Below are 26,349 nucleotides of genomic sequence, written 5' to 3'. Positions count from 1 at the left end.
CAGCGGCCCCCATTGCACTTGTATTCCTGGCCTGAGGGGCCGCCCAGGTCCCCAGGCCCACAAAACCCTAAACCCTTGATTAGGTCACTCTGGAGACTGTGGGCAGCGGGCTGGAAGTCCTAGCCCTTGTCTAGGTACCATGCCTAGATACGGGGAGCCGAGGGGGCTGGCAGGGCTGCAGTCCCCAAGTGCCTCTCACCCCACAGGGCACTCGGGCCTCTTGCCTTGGGGCAGGGGCATGTCCCAGAGCTGATCTCTCTGTCCAGCCTCACCCTGCTCCCTGTCCCTGCCCCTCACAGGGTCCCAGGAGATGGGGTGTATGGGTCTCATGCTGCCGGAGAGGCACTGCCCCAGCCACAACGCTGGGGTGGCTCCACCCAGCCTCTTCCTCTTGCCATCTGTGCTGACTCACCACCAGGGCCAGGGCTTGTGCCCCGGAGCCCAGCCAGGCATCTATAAAAGCAGACTGGTTCAGGCCCCAGCATCCTGCTTGATCACCACCTGTCGCCGCACAATGTTAGGAGGCCTGGGGAAGCTTGCCGCTGAGGGTCTGGCCCACCGCACCGAGAAGGCCACCGAGGAAGCTGGTAAGGACCCCGAGGCTTCTTTCCACCTGCACCGTTCCTGCCACTGGGGGATCGGGACAGACTCGACTGGGCCTGTGCTGATCCCAGCAGGACTGGGGCAGGCCTTGGCCCCATGGGGAGCTGATCAGCCGTGTAGGGACAGGATGGAGGTGGGGGGCTATGGAAGCTGAGGAAGGGACCTCGGGGAGGAGACATGAGGGGTCCACTGCCCCAAGCAACCCTCCCAGTCAGACCTGCTCTGCCCCCTGGGCTTGATACATTCCTGGGGTCTGTGGCTGAGGCCCGGAGGGGGCAGCTCAGAGGAGGCCCCTGGTGGCAAGAGGGGAGCCAGGGTGCTGGGTGAGCAGCTGGTGGCTTAAATCCGTCACTCTGGAAAGCAGGGAGGGGCCCTTCAGTATTAAAACAAACTATTCCGAGTATCCTATACAAAAAAAGGAAGACAGAGTTTAATTTTTACCATAACTTTATCTTATTTTATTTTATTTTACATCTTTATTGGCGTATAATTGCTTTACAATGGTGTGTTAGTTTCTGCTTTATAACAAAGTGAATCAGTTATACATATACATATGTTCCCATATCTCTTCCCTCTTGCGTCTCCCTCCCTCCCACCCTGCCTATCCCACTCCTCTAGGTGGTCACAAAGCACTGAGCTGATCTCCCTGTGCTATGCGGCTGCTTCCCACTAGCTATCTACCTTACGTTTGGTAGTGAATATATGTCCATGCCACTCTCTCGCTTTGTCACAGCTCACCCTTCCCCCTCCCCATATCCTCAAGTCCATTCTCTAGTAGGTCTGTGTCTTTATTCCTGTCTTACCCGTAGGTTCTTCATGACATTTTTTTCCCTTAAATTCCATATATATGTGTTAGCATACGGTATTTGTCTTTCTCTTTCTGACTTACTTCACTCTGTATGACAGACTCCAAGGTCTATCCACCTCATTACAAATAGCTCAATTTCGTTTCTTTTTATGGCTGAGTAATATTCCATTGTATATATGTGCCACATCTTTATCCATTCATCCGATGATGGACACTTAGGTTGTTTCTATCTCCGGGCTATTGTAAATAGAGCTGCAATGAACATTTTGATACATGACCCTTTTTGAATTATGGTTTTCTCAGGGTATATGCCGAGTAGTGGGATTGCTGGGTCATATGGTAGTTTTATTTGTAGTTTTTTAAGGAACCTCCATACTGTTCTCCACAGTGGCTGTAACAATTCACATTCCCACCAGCAGTGCAAGAGTGTTCCCTTTTCTCCACACCCTCTCCAGCATTTATTGTTTCTAGATTTTTTGATGATGGCCATTCTGACTGGTGTGAGATGATATCTCATTGTAGTTTTGATGTGCATTTCTCTAATGATTAATGATGTTGAGCATTCTTTCATGTGTTTGTTGGCAGTCTGTATATCTTCTTTGGAGAAATGTCTATTTAGGCCTTCTGCCCATTTTTGGATTGGGTTGTTTGTTTTTTGAGCTGCATGAGCTGCTTGTAAAGTTTGGAGATTAATCCTTTGTCAGTTGCTTCATTTGCAAATATTTTCTCCCCTTCTGAGGGTTCTCTTTTGGACTTGTTTATGGTTTCCTTTGCTGTGCAAAAGCTTTGAAGTTTCATTAGGTACCATTTGTTTATTTTTGTTTTTATTTCCATTTCTCTAGGAGGTGGGTCAAAAAGGATCTTGCTGTGATTTATGTCATAGAGTGTTCTGCCTAGGTTTTCCTCTAAGAGTTTGATAGTTTCTGGCCTTACATTTAGGTCTTTAATCCATTTTGAGCTTATTTTTGTGTATGCTGTTAGGGAGTGATCTAATCTCATACTTTTATGAGATTTTTTTTTTCTCCACTGTACATTCCTGCCTCCTTTATCAAAGATAAGGTGACCATATGTGCGTGGGTTTATCTCTGGGCTTTCTATCCTGTTCCATTGATCTATCTTTCTGTTTTTGTGCCAGTACCATACTGTCTTGATTACTGTAGCTTTGTAATATAGTCTGAAGTCAGGGAGCCTGATTCCTCCAGCTCCGTTTTTCGTTCTCAAGGTTGCTTTGGCTATTCGGGGTCTTTTGTGTTTCCATACAAATTGTGAAATTTTTTGTTCTAGTTCTGTGAAAAATACCAGTGGTAGTTTGATAGGGATTGCATTGAATCTGTAGATTGCTTTGGGTAGTGGAGTCATTTTCACAATGTCGATTTTTCCAATCCAAGAACATGGTATATCCCTCCATCTATTTGTATCATCTTTAATTTCTTTCATCAGTGTCTTATAATTTTCTGCATACAGGTCTTTTGTCTCCTTAGGTAGGTTTATTCCTAGATATTTTATTCTTTTTGTCGCAATGGTAAATGGGAGTGTTTTCTTGATTTCACTTTCAGATTTTTCATCATTAGTGTATAGGAATGCCAGAGATTTCTGTGCATTAATTTTGTATCCTGCCACTTTACCAAGTTCATTGATTAGCTCTAGTAGTTTTCTGGTAGCATCTTTAGGATTCTCTATGTATAGTATCATGTCATCTGCAAAGATTGACAGCTTTACTTCTTCTTTTCCGATTTGGATTCCTTTTATTTCCTTTTCTTCTCTGATTGCTGTGGCTAAAACTTCCAAAACTATGTTGAATAAGAGTGGTGAGAGTGGGCAACCTTGTCTTGTTCCTGATCTTAGTGGAAATGCTTTCAGTTTTTTACCATGGAGGACGATGTTGGCTGTGGGTTTGTCACATATGGCCTTTATTATGTTTGAGGAAAGTTCCCTCTATGCCTACTTTCTGCAGGGTTTTTATCATAACTGGGTGTTGAATTTTGTCGAAAGCTTTCTCTGCATCTATTGAGATGATCATATGGTTTTTCCCCTTCAATTTGTTAATGTGGTGTATTACGTTGATAGATTTGCATATATTGAAGAATCCTTGCATTCCTGGAATAAACCCCACTTGATCATGGTGTATGATCCTTTTAATGTGCTGTTGGATTCTGTTTGCTAGTATTTTGTTAAGGATTTTTGCATCTATGTTCGTCAGTGATATTGGCCTGTAGTTTTCGTTCTTTGTGACATCCTTGTCTGGTTTTGGTATCAGGGTGATGGTGGCCTCTTAGAATGAGTTTGGGAGTGTTCCTCCCTCTGCTATATTTTGGAAGAGTTTGAGAAGGATAGGTGTTAGCTCTTCTCTAAATGTTTGATAGAATTTGTCTGTGAAGCCATCTGGTCCTGGGCTTTTGTTTGTTGGAAGATTTTTAATCACAGTTTCAATTTCAGTGCTTGTGATTGGTCTGTTCATATTTTCTATTTCTTCCTGATTCAGTCTTGGCAGGTTGTGCACTTCTGAGAATTTGTCCATTTCTTCCAGGCTGTCCATTTAATTGGCATAGAGTTGCTTGTAGTAATCTCTCATGATCCTTTGTATTTCTGCAGTGTCAGTTACTTCTCCTTTTTCACTTTTAATTCTATTGATTTGAGTCTTCTCCCTTTATTTCTTGATGAGTCTGGCTAATGGTTTATCAATTTTGTTTATCTTCTCAAAGAACCAGCTTTTAGTTTTATTGATCTTTGCTATCGTTTCCTTCATTTCTTTTTCATTTATTTCTGATCTGATCTTTATGATTTCTTTCCTTCTGCTAACTTTGGGGTTGTTTTGTTCTTCTTTCTCTAATTGCTTTAGGTGCAAGTTTAGGTTGTTTATTCGAGATGTTTCCTGTTTCTTAAGGTAGGATTGTATTGCTATATACTTCCCTCTTAGAACTGCTTTTGCTGCATCCCATAGGTTTTGGGTTGCCGTGTCTCCATTGTCATTTGTTTCTAGGTATTTTTTGATTTCCTCTTTGATTTCTTCTGTGATCACTTCGTTATTAAGTAGTGTATTGTTTAGCCTCCATGTGTTGGTATTTTTTATAGATCTTTTCCTGTAATTGATGTCTAGTCTCATAGTGTTGTGGTCGGAAAAGATACTTGATACAATTTCAATTTTTTTTAATTTACCAAGACTTGATTTGTGATCCAAGATATGATCTATCCTGGAGAATGTTCCATGAGCACTTGAGAAAAATGTGTATTCTGTTGTTTTGGGATGGAATGTCCTATAAATATCAGTTAAGGCCATCTTGTTTAATGTATCATTTAAAGCTTGTGTTTCCTTATTTATTTTCATTTTGGATGATCTGTCCATGGGTGAAAGTGGGGTGTTAAAGTCCCCTACTATGAATGTGTTACTGTCGACTTCCCCTTTTATGGCTGTTAGTATTTGCCTTATGTATTGAGGTGCTCCTATGTTGGGTGCATAAATATTTACAATTGTTATATCTTCTTCTTGGATTGATCCCTTGATCATTATGTAGTGTCTTGCTTTGTCTCTTGTAACAGTCTTTATTTTAAAGTCTATTTTGTCTGATATGAGAATTGCTACTCCAGCTTTCTTTTGGTTTCCATTTGCATGGAATATCTTTTTCCATCCCCTTACTTTCAGTCTGTATGTGTCTCTAGGTCTGAGGTGGGTCTCTTGTAGACAGCATATATATGGGTCTTGTTTTTGTATCCATTCAGCCAGTCTGTGCCTTTTGGTGGGAGCATTTAATCCATTTACATTTCAGGTAATTATCGATATTTATGTTCCTATTCCCATTTTCTTAATTGTTTTCGGTTTGTTATTGTAGGTCTTTTCCTTCTCTTGTGCTTCTTGCCTAGAGAAGATCGTTTAGCATTTGTTATAAAGCTGGTTTGGTGGTGCTGAACTCTCTCAGCTTTTGCTTGTCTGTAAAGGTTTTAACTTCTCCATCAAATCTGAATGAGATCCTTGCTGGGTAGAGTAATCTTGGTTGTAGGTGTTTCTCCTTCATCACTTTAAATATGTCCTGCCAGTCCCTTCTGGCTTGCAGAGTTTCTGCTGAAAGATCAGCTGTTAACCTTATGGGGATTCCCTTGTGTGTTATTTGTTGTTTTTCCCTTGCTGCTTTTAATATGTTTTCTTTGTATTTAATTTTTGACAGTTTGATTAATATGTGTCTTGGCCTGTTTCTCCTTGGATTTATCCTGTATGGGACTCTCTGTGCTTCCTGTGCTATTTCCTTTCCCATATTAGGGAAGTTTTCAACTATAATGCTTCAAATATTTTCTCAGTCCCTTTCTTTTTCTCTTCTTCTTCTGGAACCCCTATAATTCGAATGTTGGTACATTTAATGTTGTCCCAGATGTCTCTGAGACTGTCCTCAGTTCTTTTCATTCCTTTTTCTTTATTCTGCTCTGCAGTAGTTATTTCCACTATTTTATCTTCCAGGTCACTTATCTGTTCTTCTGCCTCAGTTATTCTGCTATTGATCCCATCTAGAGTATTTTTAATTTCATTTATTGTGTTGTTCATCATTGCTTGTTTCCTCTTTGTTCTTCTAGGTCCTTGTTAAATGTTTCTTGCATTCTGTCTATTCTATTTCCAAGATTTTGGATCATCTTTACTTTCATTACTCTGAATTCTTTTTCAGGTAGACTGCCTATTTCCTCTTCATTTGTTAGGTCTGGTGGGTTTTTATCTTGCTCCTTCATCTGCTGTGTGTTTTTCTGTCTTCTCATTTTGCTTATCTTACTGTGTTTGGGGTCTCCTTTTTGCAGGCTGCAGGTTCGTAGTTCCCGTTGTTTTTGGTGTCTGTCCCCAGTGGCTAAAGTTGGTTCAGTGGGTTGTGTAGGCTTCCTGGTGGAGGGGACTAGTGCCTGTGTTCTGGTGGATGAGGTTGGATCTTGTCTTTCTGATGGGCGGGTCCACGTCTGGTGGTGTGTTTTGGGGTGTCTGTGGACTTACTATGATTTTGGGCAGCCTCTCTGCTAATGGGTGGGGTTGTGTTCCTGTCTTGCTCGTTGTTTGGCATAGGATGCCCAGCACTGTAGCTTGCCGGTCGTTGAGTGAAGCTGGGTGCTGGCGTTGAGATGGAGATCTCTGGGAGATTTTCGCCGTTTGATATTATGTGCAGCTGGGAGGTCTCTTGTGGACCAGTGTCCTGAAGTTGGCTCTCCTACCTCAGAGGCACAGCACTGACTCCTGGCTGCAGCACTAAGAGCCTTTCATCCACACGGCTCAGAATAAAAGGGAGAAAAAGTAGGAAAGAAGGGAGGGAGGGAGGGAGGAGAAAGAAAGGAAGGAAGGAAGGAAGAAAAGAAAACAAAAGAAGGTAATATAAAATAAAGTTATTAAAATAAAAAATAATTATTAAGAAAAAAAAAACGGACGCATGGAACCGTAGGACAAATGGTGAAAGCAAAGCTATACAGACAAAATCTCACACAGAGGCATACACATACACACTCACAAAAAGAGGAAAAGGGGAAAAAATCATAAATCTTCCTCTCAAAGTCCACCTCCTCAATTTGGGATGATTCGTTGTCTATTCAGGTATTCCACAGATGCAGGTACATCAAGTTGATTGTGGAGATTTAATCCGCTGCTTCTGAGGCTGTTGGGTGAGATTTCCCTTTCTCTTCTTTGTTCGTACGGCTCCCGGGGCTCAGCTTTGGATTTGGCCCCGCCTCTGCGTGTAGGTCGCCGTCGGGCGTCTGTTCTTCGCTCAGACAGGACGGGGTTAAAGGAGCCGCTGATTTGGGGGTTCTGGCTCACTCAGGCCAGGGGGAGGGAGGGGTGCGGATGCGGGGCGAGTCTGCGGCGGCAGAGGCCAACAGGAGATTGCACCAGCCTGAGGCACACCGTGCGCTCTCCCGGGGAAGTTGTCCCTGGATCCCGGGACCCTGGCAGTGGCGGGCTGCACAGGCTCGCCGGAAGGAGGGTGTGGGTAGTGACCTGTGCTCGCACACAGGCTTCTTGGTGGCGGCAGCAGCAGCCTTAGCATCTCATGCCCGTCTCTGGGGTCCGCGCTGTTAGCCGCGGCTCGCGCCGGTCTCTGGAGCTCCTTTAAGCAGCGCTCTTAATCCCGTCTCCTCGCGCACCAGGAAACAAAGAGGGAAGAAAAAGTCTCTTGCCTCTTAAGCAGTTCCAGACTTTTCCCCGGACTCCCTCCCGGCTAGCCGTGGCGCACTAACCCCCTGCAGGCTGTGTTCACGCCTCCAACCCCAGTCCTCTCCCTGCGCTCTGACCAAAGCCCGAGCCTCAGCTCCCAGCCCCGCCCGCCCCTGCGGGTGAGCAGACAAGCCTCTCGGGCTGGTGAGTGCCGGTCGGCCCTGATCCTCTGTGCGGGAATCTCTCCGCCTTGACCTCCGCACCCCTGTTGCTGCGCTGTCTTCCGTGGCCCCGAATCTTCCCCCCGCCGCCCGCAGTCTCCGCCCGCGAAAGGGCTTCCTAGTGTGTGGAAACTTTTCCTCCTTCACAGCTCCCTCCCACTGGTGCAGGTCGAGTCCCTATTGTTTTGTCTCTGTTTATTCTTTTTCCTTTTGCCCTACCCAGGTACGTGGGGACTTTCTTGCCTTTTGGGAGGTCTGAGGTCTTCTGCCAGCGTTCAGTAGGTGTTCTGTAGGAGTTGTTCCACGTGTAGATGTACTTCTGGTGTATCTGTGGGGAGGAAGGTGATCTCTGCGTCTTACTCTTCCACCATCTTCCCGATTCCCCCTACCATAACTTTAAAGCTTCAAGGATTTCTTTCTTAAGAAACCACCGAGTCTGATTCTGTTCAAAGTCAGCCCCCAGGGTTTACACAAAGGACATTTTCAGTTTCTTCAAAGTCCCCAGGGGCTTCCCTGGTGGAACAGTGATTAAGAATCCGCATGCCAGTGCAGGGGACAAGGGTTCGAGCCCTGGTCCCGGAAGGTCCCACATGCCGGGGAACAACTAAGCCCGTGTGTCACAGCTACCGAGCCGGTGCTCCAGAGCCCGCGAGCTACAACTACTGAAGCCCGCGTGCCTAGTGTCCGTGCTCCACAACAAGAGAAGCCACCGCAATGAAGACCCAATGCAGCCAAAAAAACCCACAAAAAACCCAGAAATCCTTTTTTGTACGTCAGCCGCTGGATGCAGGGAGGTTGATCCAGGCCCCACCTGTTGGACGTTTTGTGAAAAACAGCTTGTGCCGGAGTTTGCTGTTCTCTTTCTAAAGGGCTGCAAACCTGTCTGTGTTTCATTTGAACATTGCAGCTGCTGTTGAGCACCCCCTTTCTTTCACCAGCTCTGAATGCTGTGTCACTCCCAGTCTGCACACGAGGGACCCAAGTGGTGGAGGTGATTCTAGGAGGGAGAAGCTGAGCCAGGTTTTCTGACCGTGGTGTCTTCCAGGGCTGGCCCGTTACCAACCTGGGAGGGCAGAGAGTTTCGTGGTGCTGGAGGAGTTGCTCTGGGGAGCTTGGTACTGCCGGAGGGAGCTTTGACATTCAGCCTCCCACTGCAGCGCAGCGTCCGTCCGGCCACAGGCAGGACCGCAGCTCGCCTGAGAGGCCTGGTGACCTGGGAAACACGCCCGGCCTTGGCTCCAGGTCCCCAGCCAGCAGCAGGGCCTGCTCGTTGGCATTCCAGGCCTCGCTGGCCAAGGGGCATGGAGAGCCCTGCGCCTTTACCTAGCTTACTCGGCTTATCTCCTGCCAGTCGGACCCCTCTCCGGTCTCTGAAGGAAGCCAGCTGGGGGTCCTTCTTGGGAGCAGCTTGTCCTGTCCTGACGGGGGCAGCATCCCCGAGCCCCTTCCAGGGTATCCAGGGTTGTCTGGGCCCTGCTGTGAGGACAGGCAGCTTACACTGTGCTCTCACTCTGGGCTTGTCTGTCTCATTGTTTCAGTTGACTTCGTGGAGGGAGTGGTGAAGGAGGCGGTGGAGCCTGCCAAGGAGGCTGGAAAGAATGGTACGGCCAGGGTCGGGGTGGGGAAGGAGGGAAGCTGGGTGCTGGCAGCAGCCTGATCCTTGCCTAGCCAGATCACACCTTGACCCCAGTGTGGCATCCTTTCAGTTGGTGTATAATTATCTGTGCTCATTTGAGGTCACAGGCCGTACTTTGCTAAAGCAAGTTCCATCTAGATAGTCGTCTCTGTGAAATGTTAAGAGGATGACATCACAAAAGACCAGGTGCAGGCGTGCTGGAACAAAACATCTGAGACATAAAATCATATATTTACATGAATACATATTTACATAAATGTTTATATGTTTGTGCTGTGAGTATCACGATGTAAAAAACCACGTGTATATCTCACTCCTTACAACAAAATAGATTCCGGATGGATTAGGACTTAAATACAAATACATGAAATTATTAAATTGTGAGAAGAGAACATAGATTTTGGCATAATCTCAGAGGAGGGAGGGTCTTTTTAACGATGACAGAAAATCCAACAGCTATAAAGGAAATACTAGGTAAATTGGACAATATAAAACTTCAAAATTTTCCATTGTGGAAAAAAAACCTGTAAGCCAAACCAAAAGAAAAACCACAAACTGGGCAAAAATATTTGTAGTAGAAATGATAGCCCAATATAAAAATGACCAAAAGATACAAACAGGCAGTTCACAGAAAAATGAAGCATGAGTAGGCAGTACGCCCACAAGCAGATGCTCTGTCTCACTAATAGTTGGAGAAATGCAAGCTGTTTGGAGAAATAAAAGCAAATTTGAATGCATTCCTCCAGGAGCTGTGCTGCCCTCTGCCCCACAGACTCCTCCAGGGCATGACCCGGTAAGACTGCCGCATCCCACAGGCCACTCCAGGTGACTCCAAGCCAGCGAGTGACTTGAATTGTTTACTTTGCTCACCTGGATATCATTTCTTCCTGACAGCCGTTGCTGGAGCTTTAAAGAAGACCCATGAGACAAGGGACAAAGTGGTAAAGGAAGTCACTGAGACGGTGACCAACACAGTCACAAATGCTGTCACGCACGCAGCGGAAGGCCTGGGCAAACTGGGACAGTGAGCATGCCTGCCACCAGCAGGCTCTTCCTGAATCGCAATAAAAAGCTGTGAAATGTGTACACTGAGCCCTGGGTTTGTTCCTGTTTGGGTGGAAACATTGTGTTACGTCCTGAGTGTCGCACCACTCTGCAGGGACAAGAGGCCAGCACCTTGGCACCCACTGGGGGTCAGATAGATCCCTGTGATAAATCAGATGTGCTGCTCTCACGTTATGACTTCTTATGTCAGCAAGGAGCTCTTGAGAACTGTTAGTGTCTGTGCTACATTTCTTAAAAGCTCATTTTCGCAGCAGCTATACATAGCTTTCAGACACCTGAGTGCTTCAAGGACACCCCAAGGGAGGACCACAGTTCAGCTTATGTGTTCTTTGCGTTTTCCTTGAAATATTCTTACAGCAATCAGGGAAGATAACAGACCAACCTGACTGAGGGGTTAGCTGGGCAGGCTCAGGCAGGTTGAGCTGCTTCATGTTCTGAAAGAGGCTTCAGAGAAGTGTTTCTGCTGGACAGTCACAGAATCAGGTCATGGAGAAACCGAGTCCACTGCCTGTTGGCTGCTGGAGCTGCTGTCAGATCTCCACTCAGAGACTTGGGTTAGGCCTAACTGGCGGTAGTGGGTCAGAATGCCTGCTCTTCTCTCCTTCCTGCCACGAGTGAGTCAGTACCATTAAAGTTAAACATGTTTGAATAGCATTTAGCTTAACATTTTGGATTAAAGAAAAAGGAAATGACTTGTAAAGATATGGCATTGCTTATTTATCCTGCTGGAAGTTATTGTTCTTAGGGGAAATTAGAAGAAAAGATGTTTGTGGAATGAGTTAGTTGCTCCCCACATTTCTGAAGTTCTTTCAGAATTGGCTTCACACGTTTCTGAACGGCCCAGGAATATCCAGTGTTCTGGCTTGGAACATTCGCTATTGTCCAGCTAGATATGGACCTTATATCTTGGTTTGGGGTCCTGATGACTTTTGAGTTCTCCCAATCCAGACCCAAACTCAAAAGGATGTGGAGGGCTTCCCTGGTGGCGCGGTGGTTGAGAGTCTGCCTGCCAATGCAGGGGACACGGGTTCGTGCCCCGGTCTGGGAGGATCCCACATGCCGTGGAGCGGCTGGGCCCAGGAGCCGTGGCCGCTGAGCCTGCGCGTCCGGAGACTGTGCTCCGCAACGGGGGAGGCCACAGCAGTGAGAGGCCCGTGTACCGCAAAAAAAAAAAAAAAAAAAAAAAAAAGAATGTGGATTGTGGGTGGCAATGTCAACCAGAACAGCCTCTTTGTTTGTTTTTTTAAATTTTAGGAGGCAAATGAAGTGCTTTTTACTTTCTGCAGGGTTTTTGTTTTTAAATTTTTATTGGGGTATAATTGATTTACGATGTTGTATTAGTTTCAGGTGTACAGCGAAGTGACTCTGTTATAGAAATACATACACTGTTCTTTTAGATTCTTTTCCTAGATAGGCTGTAACAGAGCATTGACCAGAACAGCCTCTTTGGATGGCAGTTCCTCTTACCAGACTTTATTCTTTGGGTGTACAGGCAGAGGCCTTAAGGGCGAGGGTACATTCTGACATGTTAATGATAGCAAGAGATTGGAAACACCCTAAAATGATAATCAGAAATTACTTGGATGGCAAGCTTTACTCTGCTTGTTAGATTTGACAATTTAGAGTTGACACTTACTACTTCTAGTGTATTAATAATGCTTTAGCTTGAAAAATGGGACTTGTGCTTAGATGGCCACCTAACGACTGGTTAACATTTATCACATTTATATGAAATGGAATACTCTGGCTGTTAAGAATGAGGAAAATATACATATATCATTAGGGAACATGTACAAATAAGTTAACACTTTGTGAAATGTATGTAGAATAAGTTCATTTTTACAAAGCAAACATATAAGAATAGAAGAAAACTGGTAGCATGTATATAGCAAATATTAAAAGTGTTCAGCTCTGTGAGAATATGAGGAATCCTCACTTTTTATATTATGTATTTCCATGATGCTTGAATTTAAGAGAAAACCAATACATATGTTTTAAAATGTGGTTGTGGAGGCCACATACCAGCTTATTGAAGATTGCTTCCTAATTAAGTGCTACTCAAAGTTTGCTGGTTTCAAACTTTATTGCCACTTGGCAACAAGGGAAGTAAAGAAACACAGTGTTTAGAAACTCTTAAAGCAATTGGGCATCTCCTGGACCTACAAGAGTGCGATCAGTGGAGAATTCTTGTCGAATGGGGTATAGACCAGTTCAGGTTGTTGAACGTGTACGGTAAGTTGCATGTGAACTAGTCACAGGAAGGAGCAGAAGTAGCACCACATGTCGTGATGAATGAGGTTAAGGAACAAACCAAAATCAAAAAAACCGGACCTCCTTCACAGAGAGTTGGAGAAGCACTCCCACGTTCCTTTAACTTCACCTTGCAGTGTGCTGTTCTAAAATAGATACTTGCATCCCTCATTTTCTTTTTACTGTGTGCATTGTGCAGTGAGGGGCATGGCATCAACCCCAGACTCTAAGCATGTTATAAGAAGCAGGCAAGAGTGATGTCAAAGAAAATCGCTGACTTTCTCCAAGATCTCCAAAAATTCTCCATAAAAATCATGAGAAAACTGACAAAAATATGGTCAGAATCAACTTTTTTCAGAACTCTGGAAATTAACCAAAGGCTTACAGTAATCCAGGGAGTATTTACATAAAACAAATTTAAAACAATCTTTTTTTAAGAACAGCAGCTTTGTAATGCTTTTAACTTGCCCTATTCTTTTCTCATCTCTCCCCCCCCCCCCTTTCCAGCTCCACTGTAAGCCTTGAAAACCAATGTAATAGGGAAGAACCTTTGTATTCTATTACAAGCTAATCACTAAAGGGATGTTGCCTGTAAGCTTAAATGATACACAAAGGCCCACCTCAGGGAACCCTGCCTCCCAGGTAATGAGCATTAAGCTAAAATACCTTTGTTCAGCGCACGGGGAACATCCTGACCAGGCCCATCTGTGCAGGACTGCAGGGAGGAAGGAATTAACACATCGCCTCAGGGGCTGATGGAAACCAGAAGTGTTTGACGCTACTCCCTCCGCTATTAGTATGAAAGGAGCCTGAATGTTACCTCAGGCAAGATGGTTCTTTGGGACGGGAGGCCGCCATCTTCTTGGTCTGCTGGATTTCTGAATAAAGTCACTCTTCCTCGCCCCAGCAACTCATTTCTTGATTTATTGGCCTGTAGTGTGGTGAGCAGCACGAGCTTGGACTCTTAACAAATTTGGGCGCAGCCAGCCAGGAGCCTTGCTACTTGTGGCTAGCCAGCCCTGGTTGGGGAATTTGGGGGTAAGGCCCTAGCAGCTGCCGGGACAGCTTGTCCTGAGGATCTTTACCTTCAAAATTCCCCAAAGTGGCACCGGCTTCCCCAGAGCTTGACAGTTGGAGCAACAAATCGACGTTTGGGAGCCAACAAGCTCCGTACAGTAGGGTAAGTTGCTCCGGTGTGTACAGCCGGGAACTTTTTCCTCTGTTTGGGGCTTTTTCTCCAGAATAAGCCAATTTGTTTTGTATTTGAGTGGGGTGCACTGTTGGGGAGAGGAAGGAGTTGTCGGACTTATATCTGATTTGTGAACTGGTTCGTTTGTTCCCGTGGATGCTAGCATTTGTGAGCGCAGTTTGTGTTTTGTTTGTCTTGAACTTCTGTCTTTAAAAATGGAGAACGTTTCAATTATCCCTGAAGTCCTCTGAGGCTCGTTTTGGGTAAGCGATGTGATTACAGCTATGAACCCATGGGCGAGAGAAAGATGATACTTCATCGTAACAATGTGTGGCCACAGTACCTGTTAGGATCTGCGCAAAGGATTTAGGCAGGGCTCTCTTGGGACCCTGTGCACCATGTACTGCTTTCCTTGCTGTGTTAAGTACTTTGTTTATGGTCCCCTGTGTTGTTGGTATATATAAAACCCCAAGACCAAACTTGAGGGTTTATTTGAGATTTTCTGTTTGTCGTTTGGGTTTTTCATTTCATTTTGTTTGGTACTGTTTCTCCATTTACAGCCAAATCAGTTGTGATATTTAAAACTTTTACTGATGTTAAATGGAGGAAAGGAACAGAAAAAACTAAACCAAACCAAAAAACTGTCTGTTCTTATCTAAGAGTGGGGCATTCTCAGGAAGAAGAGGAAGGTTCCACTTGGTTCCTAAAATCACCAAAAGCTACAAATAGAAATAGAAGCAAAATAAATATTAGTAAAAAGGGTTCAGCCATCAGCCGTCAGCCATCAGCCGGTGATCTTGACTTGTCCCATCTGCCAGAAACCCAATTTGAATCCAACCTCTTTTGTAACTGGGTAGTTTTACATTGTTGTACTTGATTCATGGCTGAAATGTTGGAATGGGAACTGTGAGGTCCCTGTGTTTGTGTGTTTGTACATGTTATAGATGTGTAGCACTGCCAACATTAATGTGCAAAAGAGCTCTTTATTTGGCTTAAAGGAAATTAAGCACTTATGTAAATACTCAAATATAAAAGAAACTAGCTAGAATGAATTCTGGGTTCATGTGATCTAGGAAATACTCAGTATTGAACTAATATCTGGTATTAAGGTTTGCGTAAGCTTGTTGGTTTGATTTCCACAGACATATCTTTAGAGTCATCAACATTAAGTATAATGCTGTTATTGTACCTAAGTTTGCTAGAAATCAAATAAGACCTATCCTTTTTTGTTGTTTAAATAAATTTATTTATTTATTTATTGGCTGCACTGGGTCTTTGTTGCTGTGCCCGGGCTTTCTTTAGTTGTGGCGAGCAGGGGCTACTCTTTGTTGAGGTGCATGGGCTTCTCATTGTGGTGGCTTCTCTTGTTGTGCAGCACAGGCTCTAGGTGCATGGACTTCAGTAGTTGCAGCACACAGGCTCAGTAGTTGTGGCTCACGGACTATAAAGCACAGGCTCAGTAGTTGTGGCACATGGGCTTAGTTGCTCCGCAGCATGTGGGATCTTCCCAGACCAGGGCTCGAACCCATGTCCTCTGCACTGGCAGGTGGATTCTTAAGCACTGCACCACCAGGGAAGTCCCAATACCTATTCTTGTTAACAAAGTTTGTCAGCGAGAGGATAATAATATGACAAAGATTTTAACTAAATAAAATAGAGGTATATGAGGTAAGAGTTTTAGGTGAACTCTATAGGAATAATTATGTTTGGGGAAGGTCTATCTAAAATAGTTTCTCTAGATTTTCATAACTTGAAACTAAACTAAGTTAAATGAAGAGAATTCATTGACTCTCTGGGTCATTTCAAATAGGATAAAATATTAGAACATTAATTGCTGGACAGGTCTAAATTTACCTACATTTGCCTTCTTGGAAGAGGAAGACTAAAGCATACGTTTGTCAATCAGGAAATGCTAGTTTGACGGTTTTACAATTACTTCTTGATTTTTCACTAGAGATTAAGGTTTTCAAGTTAAGAATTATAAAGGGAGCATTTCAGTGTGCAAGGTGTAGGATGTGTGTTTTCAGCAAAGAAGGTATGAGGAATGAAGACGCATCTTGTTAAAGGGAAAGAGGTGGTTTTGTTTTAGAGCTGGCTGTTTTTGAATGGAAAAAGTGAGGGACAGATCAATATGGATACAGAAAATTGTGGAAGGTTTTTGGAGGAGGAACACTGAAAGAATTTTTTGTGCATGATAGGGATTGGCTAAGATAAGACTGAATTTAAGAAAACAAATTTTTTTTTATTGCGGTACGTGGGCCTCTCACTGTTGTGGCCTCTCCCGTTGCGGAGCACAGGCTCCGGACGCGCAGGCTCAGCGGCCATGGCTCACCGGCCCAGCCGCTCCATGGCATGTGGGATCTTCCCGGACCGGGGCACGAACTCGTGTCCCCTTCATCGGCAGGCGGACTCTCAACCACTGCGCCACCAGGGAAGCCCAAGAAAACAAATTTTAAAGGTAAAGTGGTATAAAACCTAAATTTGGTTTTCTAAGAGGACAAAGTTTTCTTAAAATATTGAACTGCTTTTGGTAATTGTTTGTTTAAGTGATCTGTATTTGCCATTGAGATCTTTTATCACTGGTTAAAACTTTTTGATATTTTTGATGAACTTCCCAAAGATCAAATTCTAAATGAAGTTCATTTGACCTCTAGCTAACTTTGAGGTTTTCCCAAGGGTCCCTATAACACCTCAAATTATTTGTTTTCTCTATCTCAGAGAGAGGAATATTAAACTAATTAGGCTTATTTGATATGTTAAATTATGTGGGAAGCATTGTCAAATAAGTGATGATAAAACTTCTTAGATTGTATCATATGGGTAAAAGTTATTAATATACACATTCTAGAAATTATATGGAACTCCTAAAATTCTGGTATATCCTGGTAAATGGTATCAGTCATAATTTTAGTAATTATCATAAATTGTTGTATGTCACAGCAGTAACCAAGTTTCTTTTCAGTTGCATTGTAATCCCAGTTGGTTGATGCCAAAGCATAAAGGCATCCCTTTAATGGTTAGAGACAGTCACTTGCTATTTATGGTTTTACAGTGGCTTTTGAATGACTCTATAGCTATTGTGTGAAGAAGTGGGGAAGAATGATGAAATCCTTTATGTGTAAGCATTTATGCTATTACATCAGGGAAAATAAAAAGGGAATGAGAGTGAGGATATGTTGCTTCCAACTGTAACTCCTACAGCTGAGCTAGCTGTCCCAGCCTGGCCAATATATCCAACTCCTCCAGCACCTTCCATTCCTATCCAGCCCCAATTCCTGGCACTGGGGCTCAGGACTTCCCTTCCTTCAAGGGATCAATTACAAAATCGTGCGTTAGGTTTTGGGGCTCAGGTACATGGTCTGGTATCACCATCTAAGAACCAACAGGGCACCCAATTTGGGCCAGGAGCCACTCCCAGGGGATGGCAATTTCCCTTCCCCCATTACCTCATAGGTAACCTAAATGCAAATGATCTGCCCGCTGGGTTTCTCAGGCTTGTTTAATTGGAAAGATTGCAACCCTCCTGAATAGGGAGGATCCTCTACACCTGAAGTCCACTTGGCAGCTGAAGTCCCTCAGCTGAACCAGATTGGGACTGCAGTGAGGGCAGAATGCCCTTATTAGAGAACTAGTTACTGGTGCATCTTGGCAGGGCTTTGAAAAGGAGAACCAAAGCAAGAGATTTTCAAGAAATTCAGCAAAACAAATGAAGATGTCTCTGAATTTTTGGAAAGGATTTATCAGGTGTACAGATGTCATACTAATGCAGATCCCGAGGCCCCTGAAAATATTAGAATGGTAAATTTGACCTTTTGGTGAGGGCAAAGTGCCTCAGATATCGGGAGAAAGTTGCAAAGATTAGATGGTGCATTTGGAATGAACCCTTTTCAACTGGTAGATGTTGCTTTTAAAGTGTTCAATAGGAACAACAGAAGAAAGAAGACGCAAAACAAAACACCACTTTTTTGGTAGTAAGTCACCACTGGGGAAGGAAAACAGGTGGCCCTAGGCTAAAACATAAGCAGAAAACCAAAAGATGAGAGCCTCTCTCATATGGTAGAAAGAGAGAAACACTCTGGTGAATGAACAGTCCAGGGGCTCCCTTGGACTTGAGGCGCCTAATTCCTCACAGGAGCCCTGGGGAAAACTGACAGTGAGGAATGAGTTGATTAACTTTCTGGTAGACCTCACCCTGAAGTTTCTCACCAGAACAGCTTGACATCAGAGTCCCACCAGAACACACATTAAGCCTACGGATGGCACTCATGAAAGCCCCAGGAAAGGAGACAGAGCTCTTTCCCCACAGGTCTCTGAAAGGTGAGACCAGAAGTGTGTGCTAACCGCACCCCAGAGAAGGCCAAAAACACATGGCCAATACGAATACCATTAAACAGGGTCACTGGGAGGGGCTTCCCTGGTGGCACGGTGGTTGAGAGTCCGCCTGCTGATGCAGGGGACATGGGTTCGTGCCCCGGTCCGGGAAGATCCCACATGCCGCGGAGAGGCTGGGCCCGTGAGCCATGGCCGCTGAGCCTGCGCGTCCGGAGCCTCTGCTCCGCAACGGGAGAGGCCACGGCAGTGAGAGGCCCGCGTACCGCAAAAAAAAAAAAAAAAAAAAGGGGGGGGTCACTGGGACACCTAGTCTAAAAATATATCCTCTGAGGCAAGAGGATCACTTCTCCCACAGACTAACTTGTCAAAATACCACCTGGTGTATTCCTTGTGTGTGCCCCTCCAGGACGTCTACAAAATTGGAAGTATTGGTACTGTCCCTGTGGGTGGAGTGGAGACTGGTGTTCTCATACCTAGCATGGTGGTCACCTTTGCTCCACTCAATGTTACAATGAAGTAAAATCTGCTGAAATGCACCATGAAGCTTTGAGTAAAGCCCTTCCTGGGGACAGTGTGGGCTTCAATGTCAAGAACATGTCTGTCAAAGATGTGCATAGTGGCTGGTGACTGTGACCCATCAGTGGAAGCAGCTGGCTTTCCTGTTCAAGTAATAATCTTGAACCTCCCGGGCCAAATCAGTGCTGGATATGCACCTGTGCTGGATTGCCGCCCAGCTCACGTTGCTTGCAGGTTTGCTAAGCTGAAGGGAAAGATAGATCATCCATCGTTCTGGGAAAAAAGCTGGAAGATGGCCCCAAATTCTTGAAATCTGGTGATGCTGCCATCATTGATACGGTTCTTGGCAAGCCCATGTATGTTGAGAGCTTCTCTGACTATCCTCCTCTGGGCCGTTTTGCTGATTGTGACATGAGAAAGATGGTTGCTGTGGGTGTCATCAAAGCAGTGGACAAGGAGGCAGCTGGAGCTGGCAAGGTCACCAAGTCTGCACAGAAAGCTTAGAAGGTGAAATGAGTATTATCCCCAATCCCGGCCACCCCAGTTTTAATCAGTGGTGGAAGAAGGGTCTCAGAAAAACTGTTTGTCTCAACTGGCCATTTAAGTTTAATAGTAAAAGACTGGTTAATGATAACAAGGCATGGTAAAACCTTCATCAGGAAAGGAAAATGTTTCGTGGACCATTTGTTTTGTGTATGGCAGTTTTAAGTTATTAGTCTTTAAAATCAGTATCTTGTAATTGGTTAAAGCCCTCCTTAAGGAAATTATCCCGATTAAGGCCTTGGATTAAGGCATTGGAACTAACATTCATCCCGGAGACCACAGTCAACAGGAAAAACTGAGAAAATGAATACCAACTTAACTTGGGATAAGGCCTTTCCAGTTGCCCTGCTACAGATCAATGGCTTCCAGAATTAGGCTTAAATTGAGCCCCTTTGGGGGACTTCCCTGGTGGCACTCCCAATGCAGGGGGCCTGGGTTTGATCCCTGGTCAGGGAAATAGATCCTATATGTGTGCCACAACTAAAGAGTTTGCATGCCACAACTAAGGAGCCGGCGAGCTGCAACTAAGACCCGGTGCAACCAAACAAATTAATTAATTAATTAAAAAAATTAAGCCTCTTTGAAATATTGTATGGTAGGCTGTTCCAGATGCCTGCCTAGGCGAGAATCTATAAATGATGTAAAAGACCCAGCAGTTGGGCTTCCCTGGTAGCACAGTGGTTAAGAATCTGCCTGCCAATGTAGGGGACACGGGTTCGAGCCCTGTGGGGCTGTCTGTGAAGATCCCACATGCTGCGGAGCAGCTACGCACGTGTGCCACAACTACTTAGCCTGCGCTCTAGAGCCCACGAGCCACAACTACTGAGCCCATGTGCCACAACTACTGAGCCCATGTGCCACAACTACTGAGCCCACGTGCCACAACTACTGAAGCCTGGGCGACTAGAGCCTGTGCTCTGCAACAAGAGAAGCCACCACAATGAGAAGCCCGCACACCACGACGAAGAGTAGCCCCCGTTCTCCACAACTAGAGAAAGCCTGCGTGTAGCAATGAAGACCCAACACAGCCAAAAATAAATAAATTTATTTAAAAAAAAAAAAGACCCAGCAGCAGTTGCCAATTATGTTGAAACTTTGGGCACTATACTAATCTTTGTTCATGACTTTGCCTCCAACAGGTCTGCCCATCCAAATGAAGTAGATGGGAATTTCATTGTAGCTGGAGAAGGGTCAACCAATTTGTTTAATTTTGTCTAAATAAATAGCACAGGAATTTAGTATTTGTATTGGGAACTGGAACCAAAACCCCAAGTTCAATTACAAATTAGACAAAAAGTGCTAAGCAGTTTTATCAGGTTCAAATAGTTGTAGATAAAAAAGGACTAAAGATTCTAAGGAATATTCATAGCCTCTGGAAGTAGCCAGAGCAGTCTTCATCCCTTTTCCCACAAGACTGGAATGGACATTGACAATGGGGAATTGTAATAGCTAAGAAACTTTGCATTATATTATAAGCTAATTATTGAAGGGATGTTGCCTGTGAGCTTAAATTATACATAACGGGCCCATCTCTGGGAACTCTGCCTCCCAGGTAACGAGCATTAAGCTAAAATACCTTTGTTTAGCTCACAGGGAACATCCTGACCAGGCTCACCTGTGAATGACTGCAGGGAGGAAGAAATTAACACATCCCCTCTGGAGGCTCATGGAAACCAGGATATGTTTGACCTTACTCCCTCCCCTTTTAGTATTAAAGAAGCCTGAATTCTAACTTGGGCAAGAAGATGGTTCTTGGGGCATGAGTCGACCATCTTCTTGATCTACTGGTTTTCCAAATGAAGTTGCTATTGCTTGCCCCAGCAACTCGTCTCTCAGTTTATTGGCCTGTCCTGCGGTGAGCAGTACAATGTTGGACACCAACAACCCACAATCACAGTGAAAACCAACAGCCTGGCAGCTACTGGAAATAGGAGAACAGAGTAGGTGTTTCTTCAAAGCCTTATTCCCAGAGAAATGTCATTATTTGACTTGACTCGTGGCTCCTAGGAAGACCCCACTGCAAGGCTGTCTTTATTTGTATGGACTAGAAGCTCCCCTAGTGCAAAAAGGCTTTTCCCTGGGACTGTTTGCTATAAAACATTTAGAGGTAATTTTTTAAGTTGGTGGCAGGCAGTATGAGGTGAGGTGGTGAATAACAGTGTGAGCAAGCAATAGGCTAACCAAAAATCTTAAAAGGAAAAACTGGGGAATAAAACGTCCTTAGGGGCTTTGAAAATTCTAACATACTGCTGGGAATCTAGAAGGCCATGCACATGTGTGAGGCTCAGTAAAGGCCATGCACATGTGTGTAAGCTCAGTAAAGACCTGAGAAGGCCTGAAGTTCTCATCTCTAACCCTGAGGCTTTATGCAAGCAGGAAGTGAGAACCAAGGCCAAGATGTAAGTTGCCTGGCTGAGTGTTGAAGGTGAGGCCCAGCATAGACAGAGTCTTGGCAAAGATAGGAGACTTACTGGTTCTAGGTACTTGAAGAAATCTCTATCCAATCATTAGCTGACCACTAAGCTAACTGAGGAGAAATTTCAGTGGTCACACACAACAAAGAAAACAGACTATAGAATTAGTTCAGAAAGGTCACTAAACACTCAACAACAACAAATCTCTGGGGAGTATGGAATCTGATTTCCAGAGTTGCCACTTTATATTATTTAACATGTCCAGTTTTCAGCAAAAACAAAACAAAGATATGCAAGGAAAGAAATTATAACCCATGGTGGGGGGGAGGGATAGAAACTGTGCCTTAAGACTTCAGAAGATGGACTTACTAGACAAAGACTTCAACTATTTTAAACATGTTCAAAGAGCTAAAAGAAACCACATCTAAAGAATTAAAAGTATAAGATCAACATCAAATAGAGAGTACAAATAAAGAATTAGAAATTATAAAAAGGAATGAAGTAGAAATTATAGAACTGAAAATACAACTGAAATAAAAAAATAAGTTTTTACCAAATCCAAGGCCATGAAGATTTACCAATATGGTTTCTTCTAATAGTTTTACAATTTTATCTCTTATACTTAGGTCTTTGATCCATCTTGAGTTAATTTTTATATATGCAGTGAGGAAGAAGTTAAACTTTGTTCCTTTGCACGTAGATATCCAGTTGTCCTAATGCCTTTTGTTGAAGAGACTATTCTTTTTCTCATTGGATAGTGTTATGTGTTGAATTGAGTTCCCCCCCAAAAAGATATGTTTAAGTCCTAACCCCCAGTACCTGAAAAAGAGACCTTATTTGGAAATATGGTCATTGCAGATGTAACTAGTTAAGATGAGGTCATACTGGAGTAAGGTGTACCCTTAATCCAATATAACTGTTGTCCCTATAAGAGACACACATAAGAGGGATGATGGCCATGTGACAACAGAAGCAGAGATTGGAGTAATGCAGCTGCAAGCCAAAGAATGCCAAGGATTGATGGCTACCACCAAAAGCTAGGAAAAGCCAAGAAATTCTCCCCTTCAGGTTTCAGGGAGAGCATGGCTGGCCCTGCTGACAATTTATAGCCCCCCAAACTATGAGACAATAAAGTTCTGTGGTTTTAAGTCATCCAATTTGTGGTACTTTAAGGCAGCCTTGGGAAACTAATACAAATGATTTCGGCACCAATGTTAAAAATCAGTTGACCATAGATGTTTCTGGACTCTCAGTTCTATTCCATTGGTCCAAATGTTTGTATGTCAGTCAGTACCACACTGTTTAAATTACTGTAGCTTTGTATTACATTTTGAAATGTAAGTGTGAGAACTCCAAGTTTTTTTGTTGTTGCTTTTTTTTTTTTTCCCAATATTGTTTTGGTTATTTGGAGCCACTTGCAGTTTTGTTGCAGCAAGCAGGGGCTACTCTTCGTTGTGGTGCATGTGCTTCTCATTGCGGTGGCTTCTCTTGTTGTGGAGCACAGGCTCTAGGTGCGTGGGCTTCAGTAGTTGTGGCTTGTGGGCTCTAGAGCGCAGGCTCAGTAGCTGTGGCACACAGGCTTTGTTGCTCTGTGGCATGTGGGATCTTCCTGGACCACTGGCAGGCAGATTCTTAACCTCTGTGCCACCAGGGAAGTCCCTGCAGTTTCATATTAATTTCAGAATCAGATTTTCTATGTTTTTGCAAAAATGGCCATTGGAATTTTGACTCTATAGATTGCTTTGAGAAGTAATTCCAACTTAACACTTTTGTTTTCCAATGTATAATCATGGGAAGTCTTTCCCATGAAAATACCTCTTTATTGAGGTATTCTTTAAACAGTGTTTTGTAGTTTTATAAGGGTTTCAACTCCTTGTTTAAACTTATTCCCAGATATTTTCTTCTTTTGTATATTATTGTAAATGGAATTGTTTTCTTAGTTTCCTTTACAGATTGTGCATTGCTGATGCATAGGAAAATTTATTTTTGAGTGTTGGTCTTGTACTCTGCAACTTTGCTTAATTTGTTTATTAGTTCCAGTAGAGTGTGTGTGTTCTATGGGATTTTCTATATGTAGAATAATGTTATCTGCAAAATAGTTTCTCTTCCTTTCCAATTCAGATGGCTTTTCTTTTTCTTGCCTAAATACTCTGGCTAGAACTTCCAGTATAATGTAGAATAGGGTGAAAGCAAGAATCTTGTTCCTCTTCAGTGGAAGTTTTCTAATTTTCAGCGAGTATGATGTTAGCTGTGGGTTTTTCGTAAATGTCCTTTATGTTTAGAAAGGGTCTTGAATTTTGTCAAATGCTTTTTCCACAGTGATTGTGGTTTTTTCCCCCCTTTATTCAATTAATGGGTTTATTAGATTTTTTATAGTGAAAACTTTTATATTTAGAATTAGCCAGCTGACTCAGTTTAGATGGTCCCAATTTTGTTGGCAACATCCAAAGCATTGTAGCCAGGAGCCAATTAAACATATGCCTTCTTCTCTCCATCAGGCCTGATCAAGGTGTTGACCTTAGCCATGTCAATGTCATAGAGCTGCTTCACAGCCTGTTTGATCTGGTGCTTGTTGGCCTTGACATCCACAATGAACACGTGTGTTGTCTTCCATTTTCTTCATGGCTGACTCAGTGGTGAGGGGGGAAGCTGATGACGGCATAGTGGTCAAGTTTGTTTCTCCTAGGGGCACTCTTCTGAGGATATTTGGGCTGCCCCCTGAGCTGCAGTATTTTGGGCCATTGGAAGGTGAGTGATGGCTAGATCTTTTATTTTATGGCAGTGTTTGTGGTGGTAGATGCCTTTCAACACTGCTTCTTGGCCTTCAAAGCCTTTGCTTTAGCTCTGGCTTTGGGAGGGGCAGGGGCTTCCTTCTCCGCCTTTGCTGCCACCTTCGTGGAAAGGGTTTCAGATTGATTTCTTATGTTGAACCATCCTCGCATTCCTGAGAGAAATTCTTGGTCATGATGTATGTATGATACTTATGAGCTTGGACTTGATTTCTTAGTATTTTTGTGTCTGTGTTACTAAGGGATATTTTTATTTTATTGAAGTATAGTTGATTTACAATGCTGTGTTATTTTCTGGTGTACAGCAATACATATACTTTTCAGTTATATATACTTTTCCATTATGGTTTATTACAGGATATATTTTTTCTCCTGCAGTGTTCTTTTAGAAAAATTTTCCATTGAAGTATAGTTGATTTACAATGTTAATTTCTGCTGTATAGCAAAGTGACGTAGTTATGCATATACATATATACACACACACACATATATATTCTTTTCCATTATGGTTTACCACAGGATAATGAATATAGTTCCCTGTGCTAAACAGTAGGACCTTGTTTATCCATCCTATATATACTGGTTTGCATCTGCTAATGCCAAAGTCCCAATCCTTCCCTCCTCTATCCCCTCTGGTAACTACAAATCTGTTCTGTTTCTATTTGGTAGATATGTTCATTTGTCATATTTTAGATTCCACGTATAAGTGATATCATATGGTATATGTCTTTCTTACTTTGCTTAGTATGATAATCTCTAGGTTCATCCATGTTGCTGCAAAGGGCATTATTTCATTCCTTTTTATGGCTGAGTAATATTCCATTGTACACCACATCTTCTTTATCCACTCATCTGTCAGTGGATATTTAGGATGTTTCCATGTCTTGGCTATTGTAAGTAGTGCTGCTATGAACATAGGGATGGATGTATCTTTTTGAATTAGTTTTGTCCAGATACATGCCCGGGAGTGGGATTGCTGGATCATATGGCAAGTCTAGTTTTGAGGAACTTCCATACTGTTTTCCATAATGGCTGCACCAGTTTACTTTCCCACCAACAGTACTTTCCCACCTTTTTCTCCACACCCTCTCCAACATTTATTATTTGTAGACTTTTTTTTTTTTTTTTTTGCGGGCCTCTCACCGCTGTGGCCTCTCCTGTTGCGGAACACAGGCTCCCGACACGCAGGCCCAGCGGCCATGGCTCACGGGCCCAGCCGCTCCGCAGCATGTGGGACCTTCCCAGACCGGGGCACGAACCCGTGTCCCCAGCATCGGCAGGCGGACTCTCAACCACTGCACCACCAGGGAAGCCCCTATTTGTAGACTTTTTAATGATGACTATTCTGACCGGTATTATAGGCTATTGAATATAGTTCCCTGTGCTATAGAGTAGGACCTTGTTGTTTAACTATTTTATATCTATGTTAACAAGGGATATTGGTGTGTAATTTTCTTTTCCTGTGATGTCTTTGGCTTTGGTATAAGGGTAATTTTCTTGTGATGTCTTTGTCTGGCTTTGGTATAAGGGTAATACTAGCCTCATAGGTGTTAAGAGTCCAGTATAATGCTATAGTTCACAGTAAGCCTTATAGAACTATTTGGCTCTCAACACCGGTAATTCTCAATAGGGAGTGACTTTGTCCCTGACAGGACATTTGGCAATCTGAATACATTGTCACAACTTAGGGATGCCGCTGACCTCTAATGGGTAGAGGTCAGAGATGCTGCTATATATCCGACAATGCACAGGACTGTCCCCCAAACAAAGGATTACCTGGCCAAAACGTCAACAGTGTTGAGGTTGAGAAATCCTGTCTACACTATGTGTAAGCTTTGATTTAAAAAAACAAGCAAAAAAAAGCCAGTAAGAGT

At 43.6% G+C, this 26,349-nt stretch overlaps 1 protein-coding gene and 1 pseudogene across 2 annotated transcripts; one reads left to right on the top strand and one right to left on the bottom strand.

Moving 5' to 3' along the window:
- Positions 1 to 514: 514 nt before the first annotated feature.
- On the top strand, positions 515 to 10,405 carry FAM25A (family with sequence similarity 25 member A; the record flags this gene model as incomplete). Its single annotated transcript, XM_082854230.1, has 3 exons — positions 515 to 587; positions 9,280 to 9,342; positions 10,272 to 10,405. 3 exons carry the CDS (start codon positions 515 to 517, stop codon positions 10,403 to 10,405), a joined length of 270 nt encoding a protein of 89 aa, XP_082710356.1.
- Positions 10,406 to 24,101: 13,696 nt separating this feature from the next.
- Positions 24,102 to 24,628, bottom strand: LOC309971428 (large ribosomal subunit protein uL23-like; annotated as a pseudogene). Its single transcript has one exon. The product of its transcript is annotated as a large ribosomal subunit protein uL23-like (transcript).
- Between the last annotated feature and the right edge of the window lie 1,721 nt (positions 24,629 to 26,349).

This window comes from Leucopleurus acutus, assembly GCF_964270905.1.
Source record: "Leucopleurus acutus genome assembly, chromosome: 14".
NCBI classification, from domain to species: domain Eukaryota; kingdom Metazoa; phylum Chordata; class Mammalia; order Artiodactyla; family Delphinidae; genus Leucopleurus; species Leucopleurus acutus.
The sequence above is the reverse complement of the archived record's forward strand: the minus strand, read 5'-3'. Positions and strand labels throughout refer to the sequence as shown.